The 21,405-nt window shown below is 41.3% G+C and overlaps 1 protein-coding gene across 1 annotated transcript in view; it reads right to left on the bottom strand.

The window, feature by feature from the left end:
• Positions 1 to 3,770: 3,770 nt before the first annotated feature.
• Positions 3,771 to 21,405, bottom strand: part of mmp2 (matrix metallopeptidase 2) — a 44,247-nt gene continuing 26,612 nt past the window's right edge. Inside the window, exons 6-13 of the mRNA XM_003222922.4 lie at positions 19,515 to 19,688; positions 19,095 to 19,268; positions 16,922 to 17,077; positions 16,654 to 16,783; positions 12,823 to 12,959; positions 9,395 to 9,554; positions 6,244 to 6,353; positions 3,771 to 4,964 (exon numbers count right to left, since the gene is read on the bottom strand). Of these exons, the coding sequence (XP_003222970.1) occupies positions 4,861 to 4,964; positions 6,244 to 6,353; positions 9,395 to 9,554; positions 12,823 to 12,959; positions 16,654 to 16,783; positions 16,922 to 17,077; positions 19,095 to 19,268; positions 19,515 to 19,688 (1,145 nt within the window). The 3' untranslated portion in view covers positions 3,771 to 4,860. The remainder of the gene's footprint in view (positions 4,965 to 6,243; positions 6,354 to 9,394; positions 9,555 to 12,822; positions 12,960 to 16,653; positions 16,784 to 16,921; positions 17,078 to 19,094; positions 19,269 to 19,514; positions 19,689 to 21,405) is intronic.

Raw genomic sequence — 21,405 nt, 5'->3', positions numbered from 1 at the left:
TGGCATCAATTCTGCTGAATGAAAGGTCCCAATAGGGCAATTTCTTCATTGTTTACTATTCTTGAGCGAACCACAACCCAAGAAAAAGCCTATTCTGACAATTAAGGTAAAGGTAAAGGTTTTTTCCCCAACATTAAGTCTAGTCGTGTCTGACTCTGGGGGTTGGTGCTCATCCTGGTGCCCTTCCTGCCGGAGCAGTACCTATTGATCTACCCACATTTGCATGTTTTCAAACTACTAGGTTGACAGAAGCTGGGGCTAACAGCAGGAGCTCACCCCGCTCCCCAGATTCAAACTGCCGACTTTTCAGTCAGCAAGTTCAGCAACTCAGCTGTTTGCTGCCTCACCGGGGACTCAATTCTGACAAGTAATGTGTCAATAAACACTATCCAGAAAATCAAAGTGGAGGGTTTTTATCTGCCCTGAAGATGGTGCTGTTTGTTCATTTACGGGGATCCGTTAAGCACTGTCTTCCTGCTTGCAGACTCTAGAAAGATGCCTTATCAGTCCTGTATAATATTGATTTAAAAAAAGACTTATGGAGATTTGTCCATCTCTAGCCTTTAGAAGATGTCTTCAACAGCTTTTACCTGTCTTCGCAATCTGTTTGGTGACATCCCATCCAAAGAAACACCCACTGAAAGCAATCAAAATATCTGCCCGTAAGAGGGGCCGACCTCAACAAGAATGTTGATGCAATGCCAAATTCCATGCGAATAGGCATTAACATGAATTCTCCTTTAAAAGCTGGGGTTTATTTTGGCTCCGGTGACAGAGCCTTCCTAGCCAAAGAAGTTAGTCATTGTCTGGAACAAAATCCCTTGCTTTCCCTCTAAAGAAGGGAGCTGATAGAGAATTCCTGGAAGTTGTGTACCATTTTATTTGCCTGCTGGTCTTTGTGAGTGGAACAAAACTTTATTTTGCTTCATCTTTCCTTGTTCTTCAACTGATGCCTCCTTTACATTGATTGGCATTAAGATGGTACATCTACACAGTAGAATTAACACAATTCGATACAATGTTGAATATTAATGACTTAATGCTATGGACTCCTGGGAGTTTTAGAAGATTTGAAACCTTCTGCTGGTGCCTCGCCAAACTACAAATCCCAGGGTTCCATAGCATTGAGCCATGACAGTGAACGTGGCATCAAACTACATGAAGTTCAGAGTGCAGACACACTCATTAAAAGGTATATAGTAGAGATGTGCGTGAAAATGTTTTCTTTGTTTCTTTGGTGCTATCATTTCGTTACAACCCTTCGTCTACACAAAACGAATGATGACATTTTCGTATGAAATTATAGATGACACAATAATGAAAGCTGCACAGTCATCATGCTTGCTTTTGTTTTCCTTTCATTTGAGCCCTGTGACAATAAGCATGTACTGACAGAGGGCTGCTTTCCCATTATAGCTGATGTGTACCAATGGGTATTAATAATAATATTAATATAAATAACGATAGTTACTCTGGTACCCTGAGCTGAGTCTGAGAGATGAGTGCTTCCCCATGACAGCTGATGCATGCCAATGGATGTTAACAACAACAACAACAACAACAACAACAACAACAACAGTACTCTGGGGAAGATCCAAATGTTTAAAAAGTTGGTGGGCTAAAAGGGGTTGAAATGCCCTCCTTGTGTGGCGCTTGTCACCCTCTAGCCCAAAAACCCAGTTGGGGGGGGGGGGGAGCCTCAGAAGCCCTCCCATTGCAGCCAATGGCACGAAAATTTTCATGTTTTTCGTTAGCCAGACGAAAATTCGTGTTGTATAGGCATCCCATTATTATTAGCAGGACGCGAAGACGAAAATGAGATGACACGAATGAAACTACACAAAACAAACAGCAATTCCACACGAATGCTCAACACTAGTATATAGTAATGACATCTTTGACATAGGAGCTTCAGTGGTGCAATGGGTTAAACCAGGCATGGGCAAACTTCTTTCACTTGGTGCCACATTGTGGGCCCAGCTGGGAGGGCTGGGTTGGGAAAGAGAGTAGCTAGGCATATTCTGGGATGGACCCAGGAGAGGGAGGGCCTGGAGGGGGCAGGTCATTCTCAGGTTGTCCTCCTGGCATAAGGACGGGACTGTTCACCCCATCCTTATGCTGGGAGGAAATTGAAACATGTTTGTGACTGCCCCAATCCTCCCCCCTCCCAATACTCCTCTCTCAATATTTGGGCTGTCCTCCCGGCATTATGTCAGGAGGAGGGTGAGGCAGGCGACATCCGAGAGCACCCTGGAGGGCTCTCAACTGCTGCGTGCTATCCACAAGCTGTCTGCCCAGTATAAGGACAGGGCTGCTCACCTTATGCCAGGAGAAAAATGAAACATGTTTGTGACTGCCCCAACCCCTCCCCCCCAATATTCCTCCCTCAGTATTTGGGTTGTCCTCTTGACATTATGCTGGGATGTTAAGGATTCCTCTTCTTCAGAAGAGGAAGGGGAGCAGGAAGGTGTTCATGAATCTGAGGGTGAGTTGGAATCTGACGAGGAGATTTTGCAAGTAACCATGTTTCAGGAGAGGTGAAAGGAAACAGAGCAGAGATGACGTTCAGCTACATTAGCTGCCAGAAATGCAGCTGAGTAATTAGGAACTGCCCTAGCAGATGTGAGGGGACTCATGGTTATAAAGCAAAAGCAGGTGCAGTCAGCTCTTGCTGGTAACAAACTGACCCTAATGCCTTTGCTCCCCGTGTTCCTGCTTTGAGTCTGCATCTGGATTTACTGCTGTTTCTTTGTCTGAAGTAAGTTTGCTATTTGATTTGGGAGTTTATCAGAGACTAAGAACTGTGTTTGCCCTAAGACTTCCCTGCTTCCTTTTGCATTATTCCATTGAGTGTGCTGTATTTTATGTTTTGTTGAAGTAAAGCAGTTTTCATTTACTTACCACAGTGTTTTAAGGCTGTTCTTGAAAGACAAAACAGGACACGGGAGGAGAGTGAGGCAGGTGACATCCGAGAGCACCCTGGAGGGCTCTCAACCTCAGTGTGCTATTCACAAGCTGTCCTCCCAGTGTAAGGACAGGGCTACTCACACCGTCCTTATGCCAGGAGGAAAACAAATGTTTGCGACTGCCCCAATCATCCCCCCAGTACTCCTACCTCAATATTTATACTGTCCTCTTGGCATTCTGCTGGGAGGAGAGTGAGACAGGCGATATCCGAGAGCATCCTGGAGGGCTCTCAACCACTGCGTGCTATTCACAAACCGTCCGCCCAGTATAAGGACAGGGCTGCTCACACTGTCCTTGTGCCGGGAGGAGGGCAAGACACGTGGTGGCTGAGAGCACTCCAGAGAGTTCTCAGCTGCTGAGTGCCTTCCCACCCCATCCTTTCTGCATAAGGATGTGGTGGGCCGAGGCAGCTTTATGCCAAGAGGACAGGGCCTTAGTTTTGGGCCCATGCCTGGCTTAAACTCTTATGCAGGCTGAACTGCTAACTTGAAGGTTGACAGTTCAAATCTGCGAGATGGTGTGAGCTCCCATCTGTCAGTTCAAGCTTGCAGGGACATGAGAGAAGCCTCCCAGCAGGATGGTAACATATCCAGACGTCCCCTGGGCAACGTCTCTGTAGACGGCCAATTATCTCACACCAGGAGCAACTTGCAGTATGTTCTCAAGTTGCTTCTGACATGATAAAATGTTTGACATGGGCTCCTGATCTAACAAAGGGCCTCTATCTATCAGAAAAGAGCAAAACATATTAATGGGATGCTTCTAAACTGCCGATCGTTGAAAGAATCCAAAAGTGGACAAGATCCGAGAGGAATTTTTATTCTTTATTTATACCACTGACATTTCACATAAGTTGTTTTATTTTCCCTTTTTTACAAAAAGAATCCTTTGTGTGAAGACAAATGTTCCATCAGGTTGTACAGTGAAAACTTTGCATTGCCCAAAGCTTCCTAAAGAAAAATGACAGAGAAAGAAAGAGCAAAGGAAAGAAACAGAACAAATTGCTCAGATACAACACAGAACCGACAAATTAAGTTGTGGTAGTGAACAAAGTGCATGAAACAGATTACTATTTTCATTTTAACTACAATCGGTCCCCCACATTTGTGCCTTTAACTTTTGTGGATTCCATTGTATTGGGCCATGGCAGTTAAAGTGGTGTCAAACTGCATTAACTCAACAGTGTAAATGCCCCCAATGACTCAATTGAAACCCAGGACAAAGTTGTGTTCACTGAGAGGGAGAAGAAGAAAATAGAGAAAGTGAATTGCACCTTGTTTGAATCAGAACTCTTTTTAAAATTTGTCTCAGAAGTGACTTGAGAACATACTGCAAGTTGCTTCTGGTGTGAGAGAATTGGCTGTCTACATAGACGTTGCCCAGAGGACTCCCGGATGTGTTACCACCTTGCTGGGAGGCTTCTCTCACATCCCTACAAGCTACAGCTGACAGACAGGAGCTCACCCCGTCTCATGGATTTGAACCGGCAACCTTCAGGTCAGCAACCCAACCTTCAGGTCAGCAGTCCAGCTGGCACAAGAGTTTAACCCATTGTGCCACCACGGCTCCTTATCACCAGAAGTGATTTGCAGTTTCTCAAGTCACTCCTGACACACACACATCACAAAAAAAATAAAAAAATCAGAATTCATGATTGTGATGGAATGTATTCCTAAAGAAATGTGCTTGGTCAAATGAGCGAGCAAAAGAATGGTGTCCAATAGTGGTACTTAGTCATATGGTTCCAGTTCCAGACTGGTCTTTGAATCAGCATACAGATCTATCTCTAATTGCAAATATGACATAGGACTTTTACAAATAAAAAAGTATAAATGGGGTTGTTTTTTGGGTGGGGAGGGTAGGTGGGTTTTGGATATTACGAGGCCACACAGCTCAGCAACCCAGCCAGTCGGATTTCACGTTGCCCACTTTGACTATCTTTAGGCTCTGATCTTCCAGTTTGAGATAGTACCAGTCTTTGAAGAAGTAGCTGTGACCTGTTCAGGAAGAAGAAAAAATATGTTTATATGAAGTACCGTATATACTCGAGTATAAGCCGACCCGAATATAAGCCGAGGCACCTAATTTTACCACAACAAAACTGGGAAAACATTGACTCCAGTATAAGCCGAGGGTGGTAAATTTCAGAAATAAAAATAGATACCAATAAAATTACATTATTTGAGGCATCAGTAGGTTAAATGTTTTTGAATATTTACATAAAGCTCAAATTTAAGATAAGACTGTCCAACTCTGATCAAATCATTATTCTCATCATCTTCAATGTAAATGTGCTTATGTATCCTTTTAATAATAATAGAGTAAAATAATACATGCAATAATAATAATAGTAATAATAATAATAATAATAATAATAATAATAATAATAATAATAATAATAATAATAATAATAATATAAATACAGGAAAATAATACATGTAATAATAAATAGAGTAAAAGAATAAATGCAATAATAATAATAATAAGATCAGAGTGAAATAATAAATGTATTAATACAGTAGAGTCTCACTTATCCAACACTCGCTTATCCAACGTTCTGGATTATCCAACGCATTTTTGTAGTCAATGTTTTCAATACATCATGATTTTTTTGTGCTAAATTAGTCAATACAGTAATTACTACATAGCATTACTGCGTATTGAACTACTTTTTCTGTCAAATTTGTAGTTAAACATGATGTTTTGGTGCTTTATTTGTAAAATCATAAACTAATTTGATGTGTAATAGGCTTTTCCTTAATCCCTACTTATTATCCAACATATTCGCTTATCCAACATTCTGCCGGCCCGTTTATGTTGGATAAGTGAGACTCTACTGTACTGTAATAATAATAAAAATAGAGTAAAATAAATGTAATAGTAGCAACAATAATAGAGAAAAATAATAAATGTAACAATACCAATAATAATAGAGAAAAATAATAAATGTACCATATATTTTCGAGTATAAGCTGACTTAAATATAAGCCAACCAGGACCCCCACCCGAGTATAAGCTGAGGGGGGCTTTTTCAGTCTTAAAATGAGGGCTGAAAAACTAGGCTTATACTCGAGTATATACAGTAACTCACTCTCTCAGGGCATGTCTACACCTGGAAAAATGAATCAAGATTTCCCCTGTATTTTCCCAATTCCTCCTCTTCCCCAGTATGGATAGATTTTCTTCTGCATTCCTTCTCAAAATGATAACAGGGAGTGATTTTGCGAAGGGTTGAAGAAGAAACCATTGGGATTTGGGAATCCATTGACTACTTACCACTGCCGCTCACATCCAGCACAGCGTCTAGGTTGTCTGGAACCCCATTCCAAGCATCTGCAATTAATTTAGGGAAGCCGGGATCCATTTTCTTCTTTACTTCATTGTACCTGCAAAAACACGTTTTCTTATAAATAACCTTTTTGTGGAGCCCCCAGTGGCACAACGGATTAAACCGTTGAGCTACTGAACTTGCTGACCAAAAGGTCGGAGGTTCGAATCCAGTGAGTGGGGTGAGCTCCCGTTGTTAGCCCCAGCTTCTGCCAACCTAGCAGTTTGAAAATATGCAAATATGAGTAGATCAATAGGTACCACTCCAGTTGGAAGATAACGTCTCTCCATGCAGTCATGCCAGCCACATGATCTTGGAGGTGTCTACGCACAACGCCAGCTCTTGGACGAATGGAATTAATTATATATATGTTTTTAAGGTTTTTATAATGTATTTTAACAATGTTACTAACAGATCTATATGTATTGTTTTGCTTTTATGATTGTATTCTTTCGGCATTAAATCTTGCTAATTTTTGTAAGTTGCTCTGAGTCCCCTCGGGTGAGAAGGACAGAGTATAAATGAGTCAAGACAAAGATCCACCCAGAGGAAAGGTGTTCTTACCATACATCAAGGGAACTACTGACCGCATAGGGAAGCTGATGAAGAAGCACAACCTACAAACTATCTACAGACCCACGAAGAAAATCCAACAAATGCTACGGTCAGCGAAGGACAAGAGGGATCCTCTCTCTTCTGCAGGAGTCTACCGGATACCATGCAGCTGTGGACAAGTCTACATAGGGACCACCAAACGCAGCGCCCAAACAAGAGTCAAAGAACATGAAAGGCACTGCAGACTAATTCAACCAGAGAAATCAGCCATAGCAGAGCATTTGATGAACCAGCCTGGACACAGAATACTATTTGAGAACACAAAAATGCTGGACCATTCTAACAACTATCATGTCAGACTACACAGAGAAGCCATTGAAATCCACAAGCATGTGGACAACTTCAACAGAAAGGAAGAAACCATGAACATGAACAAAATCTGGCTACCAGTATTAAAAAACTCAAAAATCAGAACAGTAAATAAAAAGCAATACTCTGAAAACAGAGGATTTCCAGACATGAATCAACCAAGGGCAGTTAACGACTTAAACAAAGGATGCCCCAGAGGCAGGAAGAAGACAGCAGATAGGCTTTTCAATGCTAATTAAAGTGATTAACTACACAACATTCACACTGACCTCTCTCACCCTAGACTTTCCACAGATATATATTAACCTCTTTGCTTAGTTTTTCTCCATACCTCACAACCTCTGAGGATGCCTGCCATAGATGTGGGCGAAACGTCAGGAGAGAATGCTTCTGGAACATGGCCATACAGCCCGAAAGACATACAACAACCCAGTATAAATGTTGTAAATAATAATAATAAAAAAATAAACTGCCATGACTAAGTGCTGTGGAATACTGGGAATTGTGGCTTGGTGAAGCACCCACACTCTTTGGCTGAGAAGGTTAAAGACCTTATACAACTACCACTCCCATGATCTCATAGCATTGAGCCATGGCAGTTAAAGTGGTGTCAAACTGCTTTAATTTTACAGATAGATGCTCCCATTGTTTCCAAAATATATCCACTTGATAGCTCAGGTTAGCAATCTTGCAGCTGTATTTCGAAACAACCAAAATTTTCAGTAATCTTCAAAGGCAGTCCTATGTATAAAGCTTTGCAGTAGTCTAAACCCTGCAGTTGTGATATCTATATATAAAAATCTGTTCTGTCCATTTCTACCTTAATAAAAACAGCGAAACTACAAAACCCAGAACCACGAAACTTGGAAACAAAACACATGGTCCTCCCCGCTGTGTTTAGACGACAAAACCAAAACACAATTCGAAGTCCATGTCCCTCAAAATCCCAAAATCCAAAAACAGCTATATGTGCATGCGTGGGACTGGCCCCTGCCCCCAACTCTTTCGACATACGGGTATTTCAGCAGCATATGAGCAGCCCAACGTCCATGGCAGATGGCTTGCCTCACACTGGGGAAGACGACGTGGCTGAGGAAAAAAAGGGGAAAGCTTTCCCCATCTCAAGCATCCAAAAACTAATCGGTGAGGGACAATCGGACATTGTCCCCCCCGGAGGGGGGGGGAGGCAAACACTCTGAAAACAGGTGAATTGCACACAAGAAACAAACAGGGCCATCTAACACATCCCAACAAAGGATTTATCCAGGCAGGAATCAGCCAGGCTTTAAAGCTGCAAGGCCATTACATGCTAATCATTCTGGCTAATTGCAGCATTCATACTTGCCTCCAACAGACAAAAAAACCCCCAAACAAACAGAAATAATGTATATTAACAAGCTTTAGGAGACAATATCCCCTAATGGCACAGCATGTTAAAGCGCTGAGCTGCTGAACTTGCGGACCGAAAGGTTGCAGGTTCGCGTTGGGGAAGCGCAGGGAGCCCCCACTGTTAGCCCCAGCTTCTACCAACACAGAAGTTCGAAAACATGCAAATGTGAGTAGATCAATAGGTACCGCTCCGGCGGGAGGGTAACGGTGCTCCATGCAGTCATGCCAGTGGCCACATGACCTTGGAGGTGTCTATGGACAATGCTGGCTCTTTGGCTTAGAAATAGAGATGAGCCCCAAGGCCTAGGACAAAACAACAAAACTACACATCCCCAGAAACACTAAACTTGGCAGCACAACCCCTCATCCATGCCTCTACGTTCATACAACAAAAAGAAAAGAAAAATGAAGTCCTAATTAGAGGGAGAGGAATGATTGTTTTTATCCAATTAATATAATATAAAATATTGGAATTAGAAATTATCTGATTTCAACTGGATTATATGGTAGTCTAGACTCAAGATGCGAGTCAGAGTCAGTCATGACTGGACTTAATGTCAGGGGAAAAACTTTACCCTTTACCTTAACTACCACCAATTCCTCAATACTTTATTTCCCATACCACCATACTTCACCACAGCAACACGTGGCCGGGCACAGCTAGTAGTGATTTAACTGTGCTCTCCTACAAAGGGATTTTTGGCTTTGAAATCCGAAACTTAACCAAGTGCTAGCGTGATACCACTTCATCCCCTGGTTCCCTACCGAGAAGCAATTAAGTCTCACCTCCAAAATTTGTCCCCAGCAAAAATGTAGGTCTTCTTGTTCTTGCTCCAGTTAAAAGCCGCATTGACATGCTGCACATCAGGAGGTAGCCCCAGACTGGTAAGCCGTTTCGGATAACCTCTTTCCAAAGTGCTGGCGGAGTAAATCCAGTATTCGTTTCCTAGAAAAATAAGACATCAAGTTCTAATTATCTCCTTTACAAGTGATGTTAATGGAAAATGGGCTGGGAGAAAGGATTATTTCAATCTGAGAGTTTCAAATTTCATCACGGTTCGGCTAAATGGAAAATAAATTTTCATCAAGACAATCACAGGATGTTGGGATCTCATGGTCTGGAGGCAGAGGTGTTTTTCTGCTCATACCATCATCTTTTCAGGGAAGTGTTCTAGAGAATTCGAAGACTCTAAAAAACCTACAAATCCCAGAGTTCCACAAGGGGGCGCTCTGGTAGTTAAAGTGTAACCAAACTGCTACAATTGTATAATGTAGAAACAACCCAGCATTTTTGGATGTGTGTTGGCTTCATTAAATGAAGATATGCATTCCTGGTATACAGCCAGGTGGGAGGAAGAAAAAAATACAATATGTGCACAGTGTAGATTACTCTGTTATATATTTTGCTTTTTAAAAATGTGTTGGCGGTTTGACCCTTGGGATTGAAGCCGTGGGTGTTTTAGTTTGATAATATCGAGAACAGTCGGGTTTGCTTATTGACCTGCCAATTTGGATGGTTTGTTCTTTTCCCTCCCTTATAGCGAACTAATTGAATTTCTTTAGCAAACAGTATTGAATCTCTTCTTCTCCTTACAGTCCCCCAGGGCGATGGTAGATGTAATGCTTGGACATAGACAAATGAGGTGTTTTGGCTACATCCAGTTTACTGTGTAATCCAAACCCAGCTAGCGTTCGGACATGTGGAGTTCATTATTGGACCTTTCCTTTCTTTTGAAAGAAATTCTCCATCAGCATTTTGCCAACCTGTTCCACTCAGTTTTATCATGCCTTTGGCCATGTTGCAGACATTTGTTTAGATTTTGCTGGCTCGACTTTTCAAACCGCCGGAAACCTAGTCGATGTAGCCGCAACAAATACATATGTAGATACATGGACATAAACAGTCAACAGGCAATTAATTTATTTTAATCCCCTTCTGCTTTCATCCCCCTTCTAATCAGTGTAGTTGTTGTGATAGACATTTGGAAGACAATACAATAATGTTGGACTTTGGCAAAAAAACTATATATAACAAAGCCCACCCCAATTCTTGGTGTCTTAGTTTTTCATCCTGTTCCTGGGGTTCTTTGGTTTGCTGATTCAGGAAATTGCATTGGAAAGGCTGCACCAGCTCTTTCTAGTTTCTTAGATAGGGTTATAATGATTTTCTATGGGTAAGCAGTCATGCTGGCCACATGACCTTGGAGGTGTCTACAGACAACGCCAGCTCTTCGGCTTAGAAATGGAGATGAGCACCAGCCCACAGAGTCGGACACGACTGGACTTAATGTCAGGGAAAAATCTTTACCTTTACCTATGGGTAAGTAGACAGCAACTGGTAGATGACGTATCTTCTGTATCTCAAAAACAAGAGCTCATGGGGGAAAACTGATGTCAATTTTGGAATCGGCAGGTCAAAAATACTCAGAAACGGGTCTAAAATTTGAGGCACAAAAATGTGTGTTGGCCAGCATCATTTCCAACTCTACTCTTCCCAATTTGGATCACTGCTTCCAAAAGTCCCATTTGGTTGTTGTTGGGCTACAACTGTACACAACAAAAATAGTTTGGACTACATTTCCCAGAATCCTTCAGCCTTAAGATGGTGTTCTCAATGGTAGGCTTAGTGGCCTTGTTGGCAGTGAAAAGCAGATCCACTAGGTATTTTAATCAAACATTGAATAAGCTATTTAATATATGAGGGATCAAGTTTCACATCTTTAGGCCACTGCGCCCTTATGCTGAGACGACAGGGAAAATGAGAAGGGCCTGAGGTAAGTGCCCAGGGGGTGTTGTGACTCAGCTGGAACCTCAGATTGACTCTGATGAGGATGATGGGATTCAGGTTCAAAATCAGATTCAAAATGTCCCTGTTGTAGAAGATGAGGAACAAGTTCATTTTCCCACAGCAAGGAATGATGTTGATGATACTGAAACTAGCCAGGTGCAAATTGACTTGGAAAAGGAGGACAGTTCTCAGTCTGATAATAACCATAGCAAACTAATGAGCAGGCTGACTTTGATGAGACGAAATCTTTAGATCGAGCTGACCGTTTGGAATTCAGGGTTCGGAGGAGTGTGAGAATCGCAAACAAGAGGAAGGTTAGAGGCCAGAGAAATGCTTTCATGCTTTGCAAAGGGTATTAAAGCAATGTATTTGGAGACAAACCTTTGTCAAAGCAACGTTCATTCTACCAAGAAGCAAGCTCTCGTTTTTCCTGGATTATCTTGCAGCCTATGTGTTCATGTTCTTAGAACTTTGTCATGCTCTATTAGGACTTTGTTTATTCTTTGTGATTTCTGGAATTATTCTCTAAGACTGTATTTTGCAATGGTCTTTTGGAACTTTGCTTTTGCTTTTAAAGAACTTTTTATCTTCTATTTTCTAATAAACTGAAAAGACTTCAACCTGTGTACAGTTTGGTGTATATAGCAAGGTGAAGCTAGCCTAAGGCACGACAGTGGGGCCTTAGTTTGCCCATGCCGGTCCTAGACACTTGGGAAGCGTCCAACACGTGATCTAATACAAAAGCCAGCATAGTAGTCTTATTTGCTGTGTTCTAATCTTTCTGTGTATCAAATAATAATAATAATAATAATAATAATAATAATAATAATAATAAACTTTATTTATACCCCACCCCATCTCTCCGAAGGGACTTGTGGTGGCTTACAAAAGCTATTAAGGAGGAAGAACAAATAAGTTAGATGGCTGAGGTATGGTGTTTTGGATTGGAAATTTAAGAAGGCCTTTCTTCTAGCACAGTGGTTCTCAACTTGTGGGTCCCCAGATGTTTTGGTCTTCAACTCCCAGAAATCCTAACAGCTGATAAACTGGCTGGGATTTCTGGGAGTTGTAGGCCAAAAACATCTGGAGACCCCAGGTTGAGAACCACTGTTTTAAGGAGTTATGTCCAAGTGTCCATGACATGGCATACCCTGTCCTTCACCCAATGTCCAGTGGGAGATGAAGTCCAAAACACCTAGAGCAGTGGTTCTCAACCTGTGGGTTCCCAGATGTTTTGGCCTTCAACTCCCAGAAATTCTAACAGCTGGGATTTCTGGGAGTTGTAGGCCAAAATACCTGGGGACACACAGGTTGAGAACCACTATTCTAGCATATTTCCTAACTACATGGTCAGCCTTGTTGTCCCTAAGAAAAAGGGGGCCAAACAGAAATGCTAAACTAAGCATTTCTTTCTTCTACTCCTTACCTGAAAAGAAGACCGTCTTCTCCTCCTGAGGGGCTTCATAGACAGCATCGACTTTTTCTGGCACTTCAGACCAAAACGTTGCAGTGAGCAAAGGACCCGTAAGCCTGTCCCGTTGGTTTGCTGTCCTCCAGATGAATCTAGGCAGAAGGAAAACAACAAAAAAAGAATCACAGAACGGATCTACAAAGGGCTGATTCATCGCCACATCTGTTTCTCATCAGTGCTGGCGAGAGGGCAGGCATACATTTGTGCGTCTCTCTGTGTGTATATACATATGCACACACTGGCACACGGAACTAGTATCAGCAATATAAACATGTAATTACTACATACATTTTTTTAAAAAAAAAATCACCAAAAAATGGCTGTCATGCTTTACTTTTCTGCCCAATTTTAAGAAAGAGAGAGGGAGAGGAAGTACTGCAGTAACTTGAAATGTAAATGATGGAACTTCATTTATCAAAAGGTTCATTTGTCCATGCTATAACTAAAAAAATCACTCTTCAAAGCTGTGTGTGTGTACAGGGTTCAAATCCTTGTTCAGCTATGGAAACCCACTGGATGACAATGAAATCTCTCTCTGGGTTGCTGTGAGTTTTCAGGGCTGTACGGCCATGTTCCAGAAGCATTCTCTCCTGACATTTCTCCCACATCTATGGCAGGCATCTCCAGAGGTTGTGACGTCTGTTGGAAACTAGGCAAGTGGGGTTTATATATCAATGGAAAGTCCCGGGTGGGAGAAAGAACTTTTCTCTATTTGAAGCAAGTATGAATGTTGCAATTGGCCATCTTGATTAGCATTGATTAGCCTTGCAAGTTTCAAAGCCTAGCTGCTTCCTGCCTGGGGGAATCCTTTGTCAGATGTGGGCAAAACATCAGGAGAGAATTGGCCAGCTTGATTAACACTGAATAGCCTTGCAGTTTCAAAGCCTGGCTGCTTCCTGCCTGGGGGAATCCTTTGTCAGATGTGGGCGAAACATCCGGAGAGAATGCTTCTGGAACATGGTCATACAGCCCAGAAAAATCACAGAAACCCAGTGATTCTGGTCATGAAAGCCTTCGACAACACATAAATTTCTCTCTGAACAAATCCTGTCAAGAAAACTCCATGACAGCTTTGCCTATGATTGCCATAAATTGGGAATGTCTTGAAAGTACACAACAACATCATCTACAACTACAGCAATGCTAGGCTATGATGGTGTGATGAAAAAATTCACTATAGGATGGAAATCTTATTTGGGGATCAACACCCCCATATTGCCCTCCTGAAGCTATTCTCTTGTATTTCTACCCATTTGCTATGTGACAGCCATTAGCCTTTTATAACATCTTTAGCAGTCCTATTAATTCTCACTGCAGAACCAACAAAAAAAGAGAGAGAGAAGCCTTTGCCACTTCAATTATCCCAGCAAATAAACCCATTTACAAGGCACTTAAAACTCTTTCAGCCATCCCCATTTCTGCACACTGAACAGATGGATGTGCATTTGGCCAACGCCAACATTTGTATTGGGTGCATTACGCCGGGTGATTATGATTGTAGCAACTAAAAAAGATCAAATCTAATAATCATCTATCAAACAGCTTGGCTGTAAATGAAACCTGGAGCATTAAAAGCAGTCATCGGCGAAATAAAGGAGGGTAATTGAGGAGCTGTTTTATGTATCGGCAGTATCCTCTCCTGATTTAAAAGCATATAAAAAACTCCAGTTTGATTTCAGCAGCAGAGTTTGGGTCAGAAAGGGTCGGAATGTGAACAGAGATACTATTGTGGCTTTCTTTCTATGTGTTTTTCTCCACCCCTTCTCTTTAACATCTCTATTTGAATATGCCAATTGCAATTCTCAGCCAATTCCACAAGCAACAAATTTGCTAAATCCTCCATAATAGGAAAAAAATAATAATTTGGTTAACATCTAGCAAACCAACTTCATTTAGAGCTTTTTTATTGTCATTAGTTGGTTAGCATTTTTTTTAATATAATGGGACCGGAATATCGGGAAGAGTGGATTTGTGTGTATCTACCAATTTCTTGTTTACATCAAGGCCACCTCTTTAGAGTTGGAAACATGTTCAAAATGACCCACAGAATAAACATATATATTATCGAAGACTTTCATGGCAGGAATCAATGTGTTACTGTGAGTTTTCCAGGCTGTATGGCTATGTTCCAGAAACATTCTCTCCTGAGGTTTCACCCACATCAGTGGCAGGCATCCTCAGCTTGCCTAGTTTCCAGCAGACCTCATAACCTCTGAAGATGCCTGCCATAGATGTGGGTGAAATGTCAGGAGAGAATGCTTCTGAAACATGGTCATACAGCCCGGAAAATGCACAACACAGAATAAACATACCATCAAATGATACTTAATTACTAATGCATCACACAAAAACAACAAATTAGGCGGAGTTTGTTCAGGATTCCAGAAAGATGTCATTAATCTCTTAAGAGACTGTATTTTTTTCTAGTGACAAACCAAGCAGAAATATTTTAGGACTATGGTCAAGTGTCTGGGCTTCTAATGGAGCAGAGTGCAACTTCCACGGCAGTGTTCTGACATATACTATCCAACTGAGCTCTCCAAAGTGCTGAAACCTTTTTTGGTGATATATACCTTGGATATATCCTCTAATAGTGGAGATAAACCTAAAGTAGATTCACTGTCCCATCAACATGTAAATCTTGGAAAACCCAACCTTCTCCATGAACTCTATGAAAAGGATGCAGAGACCTCCTCCCAAGTTGTATCACAATTAGGTGATGCAGTATTGGTTGTCTTTGCTTTCAGCCAAATGTAAATAAAAGCCTTCCAGCAGTGTGTGGAAGAATGAGGAAGTACTCCATCAAGGACTTGGTGTCACAAGTAGACGGTGAAGCGGCAGCTCCCCCCTGTGGCAAGAATCGAGCGTACCTCATGAAGCCGGAAGCTGGAAGGTTAAATTGCCTCTGTGTCTGTCATATGTCTAATGGCACTGAATGTTTGCCATGTATATGTGCATTGTGATCCGCCCTGAGTCCCCTTCGGGGTGAGAAAGGCAGAATATAAATACTGTAAACAAATAAATAACTATTGCATAATTCTCCAAATCTGGATATATATTTGTATAGCTATATATCTATATCTATATCTCCAAATCTGTATGTGTATGTGTGTGTGTGTGTGTGTGTATGTGTGTGTGTGTGTGTGTGTATATATATATATATATATATATATATATATATATACATATACACACACACACACATACATACATACATATACACACACACACACACACACACACATATATCCAAATCTGGAGATATAAATGTGTGTGTATGTAAATTGCATGCAGATTATATTTTTTTGGACCTGTGTTCTCAACCATTTCAGAGTCCAGTGACTCAATGAAATTCAGGAGAATGTCCAATGAAACTTAGACATGAGAAACATTCCTGATCATATATCCATCACCATTGCTTCATATAAACAATAGTCTTCCTATTTGAAATTCCTTTATCTTCAAAAAAAATGTCTACAACGGTTATTGAGTTTCAGTCTCAAGTTTGCTCAAGATTTGGCATGGGACAAATTTCCAAAATTGTTAGAACAAACCCGTTCATTTTAAAGTAGTGAGGAGCAAACTTGTCTTGTAGGGAATCATAGCTAAGATTGCTTATTGTTTCATTGAGGAAACTTTAATGAATTTGAAAATAATGCCAGAGCTTGATAGCTATTGTTTGAGCATGTTTAGAATCTTTAATCTTATAAATATCACCTCCTTATTATCGTGCAGATTCTGTATATCTTTCAGTTATAGTTAATTTGATCAAAGAAACCCATTTACCGGTCTTTGAAGAAGAAGATCTCCCCTCTGATTTGAGCAACAGCATCAAATACAATGTCTTGACCACACAGTTCAGGAGTAACGGGCCCAAGGGTTGGACTTGGACCTGGCCCAACATCAGTCGAACCTCCTGTGAATAAAAAAGGATGACAACCAAGGGATTTTACACAGCAGAGTTTCCTTTAAATATTGCAAAGCTAACAACAGGAATGCAAACAATATTTTCACATATTCTTCCCATCTCTGTTTTAGTAAAACAAATCATTACCATAAAGCTCCTGGATTCCTTGAACGTCATCCTGGGAAAGTCGGAAGTACTTGGTATAGGTATAGATGGGAGCCATGAGGGCACCGGGGTCTTCAGAGTGTTCTAGTCCCATGGCATGGCCAAATTCATGAGCAGCAACCAAGAAAAGGCTGTAGCCTGGAAGGAAAATCACTTTGTTTTTATGATTGCCTAAATACAATTATTATTATTATTATTATTATTATTATTATTATTATTATTTTATAAGACTCCAAAATCATAGTACCACTATTCCCAGTTTCACTTACCCATAACTGACACTCCCTAGGAATTTACTAGGTTCTTCAGATGATTCTGCTCTCCATAAAATCATGGTATCACTATTCCCAATTTCACTTACCCACAACTGTGGGGATTTGTAAAAAGGCACCACGATGTAATGGGTTGACTGGAAAGGCATGTGTCGGCAGCTGATTGGCTGAGCCAGCCAGGAGCCAGAATTCTAATTGGCTACTGTTTCTAACTTGCTGCTGAGAGAAACAGTTTTAACTGCCATTTCACCTCAGAGAGTGAAGAGAGCGCTCACAGGAAACAGTCAGGAAGGAAATGGCTGCCAACTCTCTGAAGCCTGATTATTTCTAAGGCAAATGAGGCATATTTAAAGACTGTTTAAAATGACTGTTTATTCCCTCTATTCTCTGTAAGAATTCAGAGAGACTGTTGCATATATTGTTGCCCTGTTTGATCTTTTGAACTGAAGTAAAGTTACTGTTACTTGTTACACAAACCTATACTGCAGGATACAGTTTGGTTTAGAAACAGTGGTAAAGCTTCTATTTATTTACATCTACAACCTCCAACAATAACCACTGACACTCTCTAGGAATTTACTAGGTTCTCCAGGTGATTCTGTTTTCCACAAACGGCATTACAGAGTTGCATTGGAGGATCTAACAAATTCAGACACTGTCCATTGATGGTTAAGACAGTCATAACAATTTCCAGAAATAAGATAGACAACTGGGAAATCTCTTTAGCTCAATTTTAGGAAAGTTCTTGGGTATCATGTTTCAGCATTGGGTGGGTCTAAAGGCACAAAATACCAGCCTATTTTAACCAAATTCTTACTGTTTTAGAAAAAGCTTTTCAAGCTTTTAAAATGAGGGTTTGGAGGGAAAGATATATAAAAACAACTGGAAAAGCACAATGTGGTGACATTATGAAGGACACACTGGCCATTTGGGATGCATATACATAATAGAATTAATGATACGACTTGAACTGCTCAGTGCTATGAAATCATTGTGAGTTGTAGTTTTTTGAGATCTATAGCCTTCTCTGCTAAAGAGTGTTGGTGTTTCACCAAATTACACCTCCCATGATTCCATATAATTGAACCATGACAGCTCAAGAAGTGTCAAACTCAATTAATTCTACAGTATACGGGGGTTATCCAGAAAGTAGATTATGTTTTGGAATTAAAAATGAACAAAGTATAGGAGAAAACATTTACCATATGCAGTTGATAGCCACATCCAAATACCACTTCTCAACATAGTCACAATTCAAATCTAGGCACTTATCATAGCGATGAATGAGCTTGGCAACTCCTTCCCCACAAAACTCTGCCGCTTGCGTCCTCAACACAGCGTTTTGGTGACGATGCGCAGCTGTGGAAAGGGGTGACCGGCTGGTTGAGGACGCAAGCGGCAGAGTTTTGTGGGGAAGGAGTTGCCAAGCTCATTCATCGCTATGATAAGTGCCTAGATTTGAATGGCGACTATGTTGAGAAGTGGTATTTGGGCGTGGCTTTCAACTGCATATGGTAAATGTTTTCTCCTATACATGGTTCATTTTTAATTCCAAAACGTAATTTACTTTCTGGATAACCCTCGTAGATCAGAGGTTCCCAACCTTTGGGCCTCCAAGTGTTTTGGACTTCAGCTCCCATACTTCCTAACAGATGGTAAGTTGGCTGGGATTCATGAGAGTCAAAGTCCAAAACACCTTGAGACCCAAAGGTTGGGAACCATTGGTGTAGATGCAACTTGGGATCCCAAGAGGATGAGATAGGGATCTCAGAAAAGTTAGCAGTTTCCTCCAAGTTTTAACCAGAGCTGACCCTGTTTAGCTTCCAAGTTCAGACATGATCTATTACCTCCCTCAGGATATATATACTTATAAGAAGCACTACCTTGGTCTGGACAAAATCCCCACTTGCGGTCTTCATCATAGTTGCTAGTTGAAGAGCACCACATTTTCCCATCTTGGCGTCCTGAACTGGTACAGGATTCATACTTGTTTCCCAGGAAGATGAATGGAAACACACAGGGGGCACCTTCTGAGTTCCCACCAACGGTTGACATTGCTGTCATGAAAAATGCAGACAGACAATAATTATTTCAAAAATATATTACAAAAATGTGCATTCTTCCCTTCTACTCCAGCCTAGGTAAGTCTTCATGTCTCACATTATGTTCCTCCTGGCCCAACAATAAACAGAACAGAGAAGCAGATAGGAAAAAGGGAGCTAGCATCAGCAAGGCATAAAAAGCTGGAGTTGTATGGAGTTTGGGCTTACTCTAACACATCTAGACATAGTACATTTGAGTACCTGTCTCTGGGCAGAATCCAAACTTCTTGTCGCGGTCATAATCTTCAGTGGTTGCACACCATCGGTATCCATCAGTTCTTCCTTCAGTTGTACAGCTGTCATAGGTGCTTCCTTGAAATTTGAAGGGGAACTTGCAAGGCTGCCCATCGGCATTGCCAGCCATTGTGAAAAGAGCTAGGGAACAAGGAGGAATGAAAGCATAGTCATTTGTACATTAATCTATTTTTTATTCAGTTTATGACAATCCATTCAAGACCAAAATACTTCCAAACACTTAGCATTAAAATAGAGATATATTGCAATAATAATATTTGCTAGGAAAATCCGTATTATTGTGAGGAAAATCCATATTATTATTGTAATTCTGGGAGCAACAGGGAAGTCAAGGAGTGACAGATTACACAAAACTTTGGTGTCTTGTTTTTAGGCCTGTTTCTGTAGTTATTTGGAGCATTGATTCAGAAAATTGCATTAGACAGACTGCATTAGCTCTACTTCCTTAGATATGGTTATCATGATTCGTTATGACTAAGCAGATGATGACTGGTTAGATATTGGCATATGTTCTGTCCCTCAAAAACTAGAGCTGATAGGGGACAACTGGTGCCATTTTTGGAATCAGCAGGTCAAATATACCCAGAAACGGGACTAACATTTGAGGCACCAAAATGTGTGTTCATCGGTGTTATCACAATTCTTGCTGACCAAACAAGTTCTGCCTATGCAAGACCCGTTTCTATTAAAATATAATAATAGTTCCTGTGATGACTCATGGGCCTTGTAGTCCTGCTCATGACATTGTAATGCCTGATGAAGAAGAAAACTTGGGTTTTTTACCTTCCCAGTCAGAACTGGAATCTTCTCAGCCAGATCTTTCCCAGGCAGATCTGGGAACCTTGCACCTGCAAGAAAGTTGTGTCCCAGAAGTATGTCAAACAAACCCTGAGCCTACATCTCCCGTGTTCTCTCGCCATGAGTTTTGTAAACAACAGAGGGGTTTGGAAGCAGCCTCGCGCAGGAGTGCGAGAATAATTGCTAAGAATTTGCCAATTAAGCCTGCTTTCCATGAGAATCTTTAAGGAGTCAAACATCTGGTCTCAGAGATTAGCTTTCGTTTCTGGTTCCCAGAGAACTGCTCTCGGCGGGAAAGTTAGACTCTATATAGGTGTTTTACCCGCGGAGTAACTTTGCGGAGTCAATTCGTCAGCCTCCGGAGCGAGTTGTGTCTGGACAGCGCGCTCCGATTCAAGCCTCGTTCCTGCTCAAGCCTTGCCTTGTTTCCAGCCTTCGCTCCTGGTTCCCAGCCTTTGTTTACCTACGGACCTTGCCTTGTTTCCCAGGACTAAACCTTGCCTTGTTTCACGGATTTTACCAAGTTATTCCACGGACCTTGTTCTTGTTCCTCATTACCTTGTTCCACGTTTCAAGCCTTGTTTTCAAGTATCAAGTTATTTTCTAGCCTTGCTCAAGTTCATGGACTAAAGGACCTTGTCATCTCCCCTCACTTTGCCTGGCAAAGTGAGTGTTTCGGTTATTGGATTACAACTTTGGACCTTAATATTTCATATTGGACATTGTTTTCTTGGACTAATTTTGACCTTTCCTGAAAGGTCTGCTTCTGGACTATTTCATACACTTGCTTTTATTAACTTTATATATTTCCTTAATAAAGATATTAGATAGAATCTGGCCTCTGCGTTTGGTTATTGGTGCTCTGTAGCCTGGGTCGTGACAGTTTGACTCCGCCACCCTAAGCACCAATTAACCTCGGCCAGAATGTCTACCGGAGCCGGACCTGGGCCGAGCGGCCAGCCGATTACCTACACCATCGACAAGGATGAGGTGGACCGAATCCGTGATAAGCTCAATGCACAAGATGGGGAAATAAAGG

This window comes from Anolis carolinensis, unplaced genomic scaffold (genome assembly GCF_035594765.1).
Source record: "Anolis carolinensis isolate JA03-04 unplaced genomic scaffold, rAnoCar3.1.pri scaffold_9, whole genome shotgun sequence".
In the NCBI taxonomy this organism is placed as follows: Eukaryota; Metazoa; Chordata; class Lepidosauria; order Squamata; family Dactyloidae; genus Anolis; species Anolis carolinensis.
Note: the sequence above shows the minus strand (reverse complement) of the source record. Positions and strands in the feature narration are given on the sequence as shown.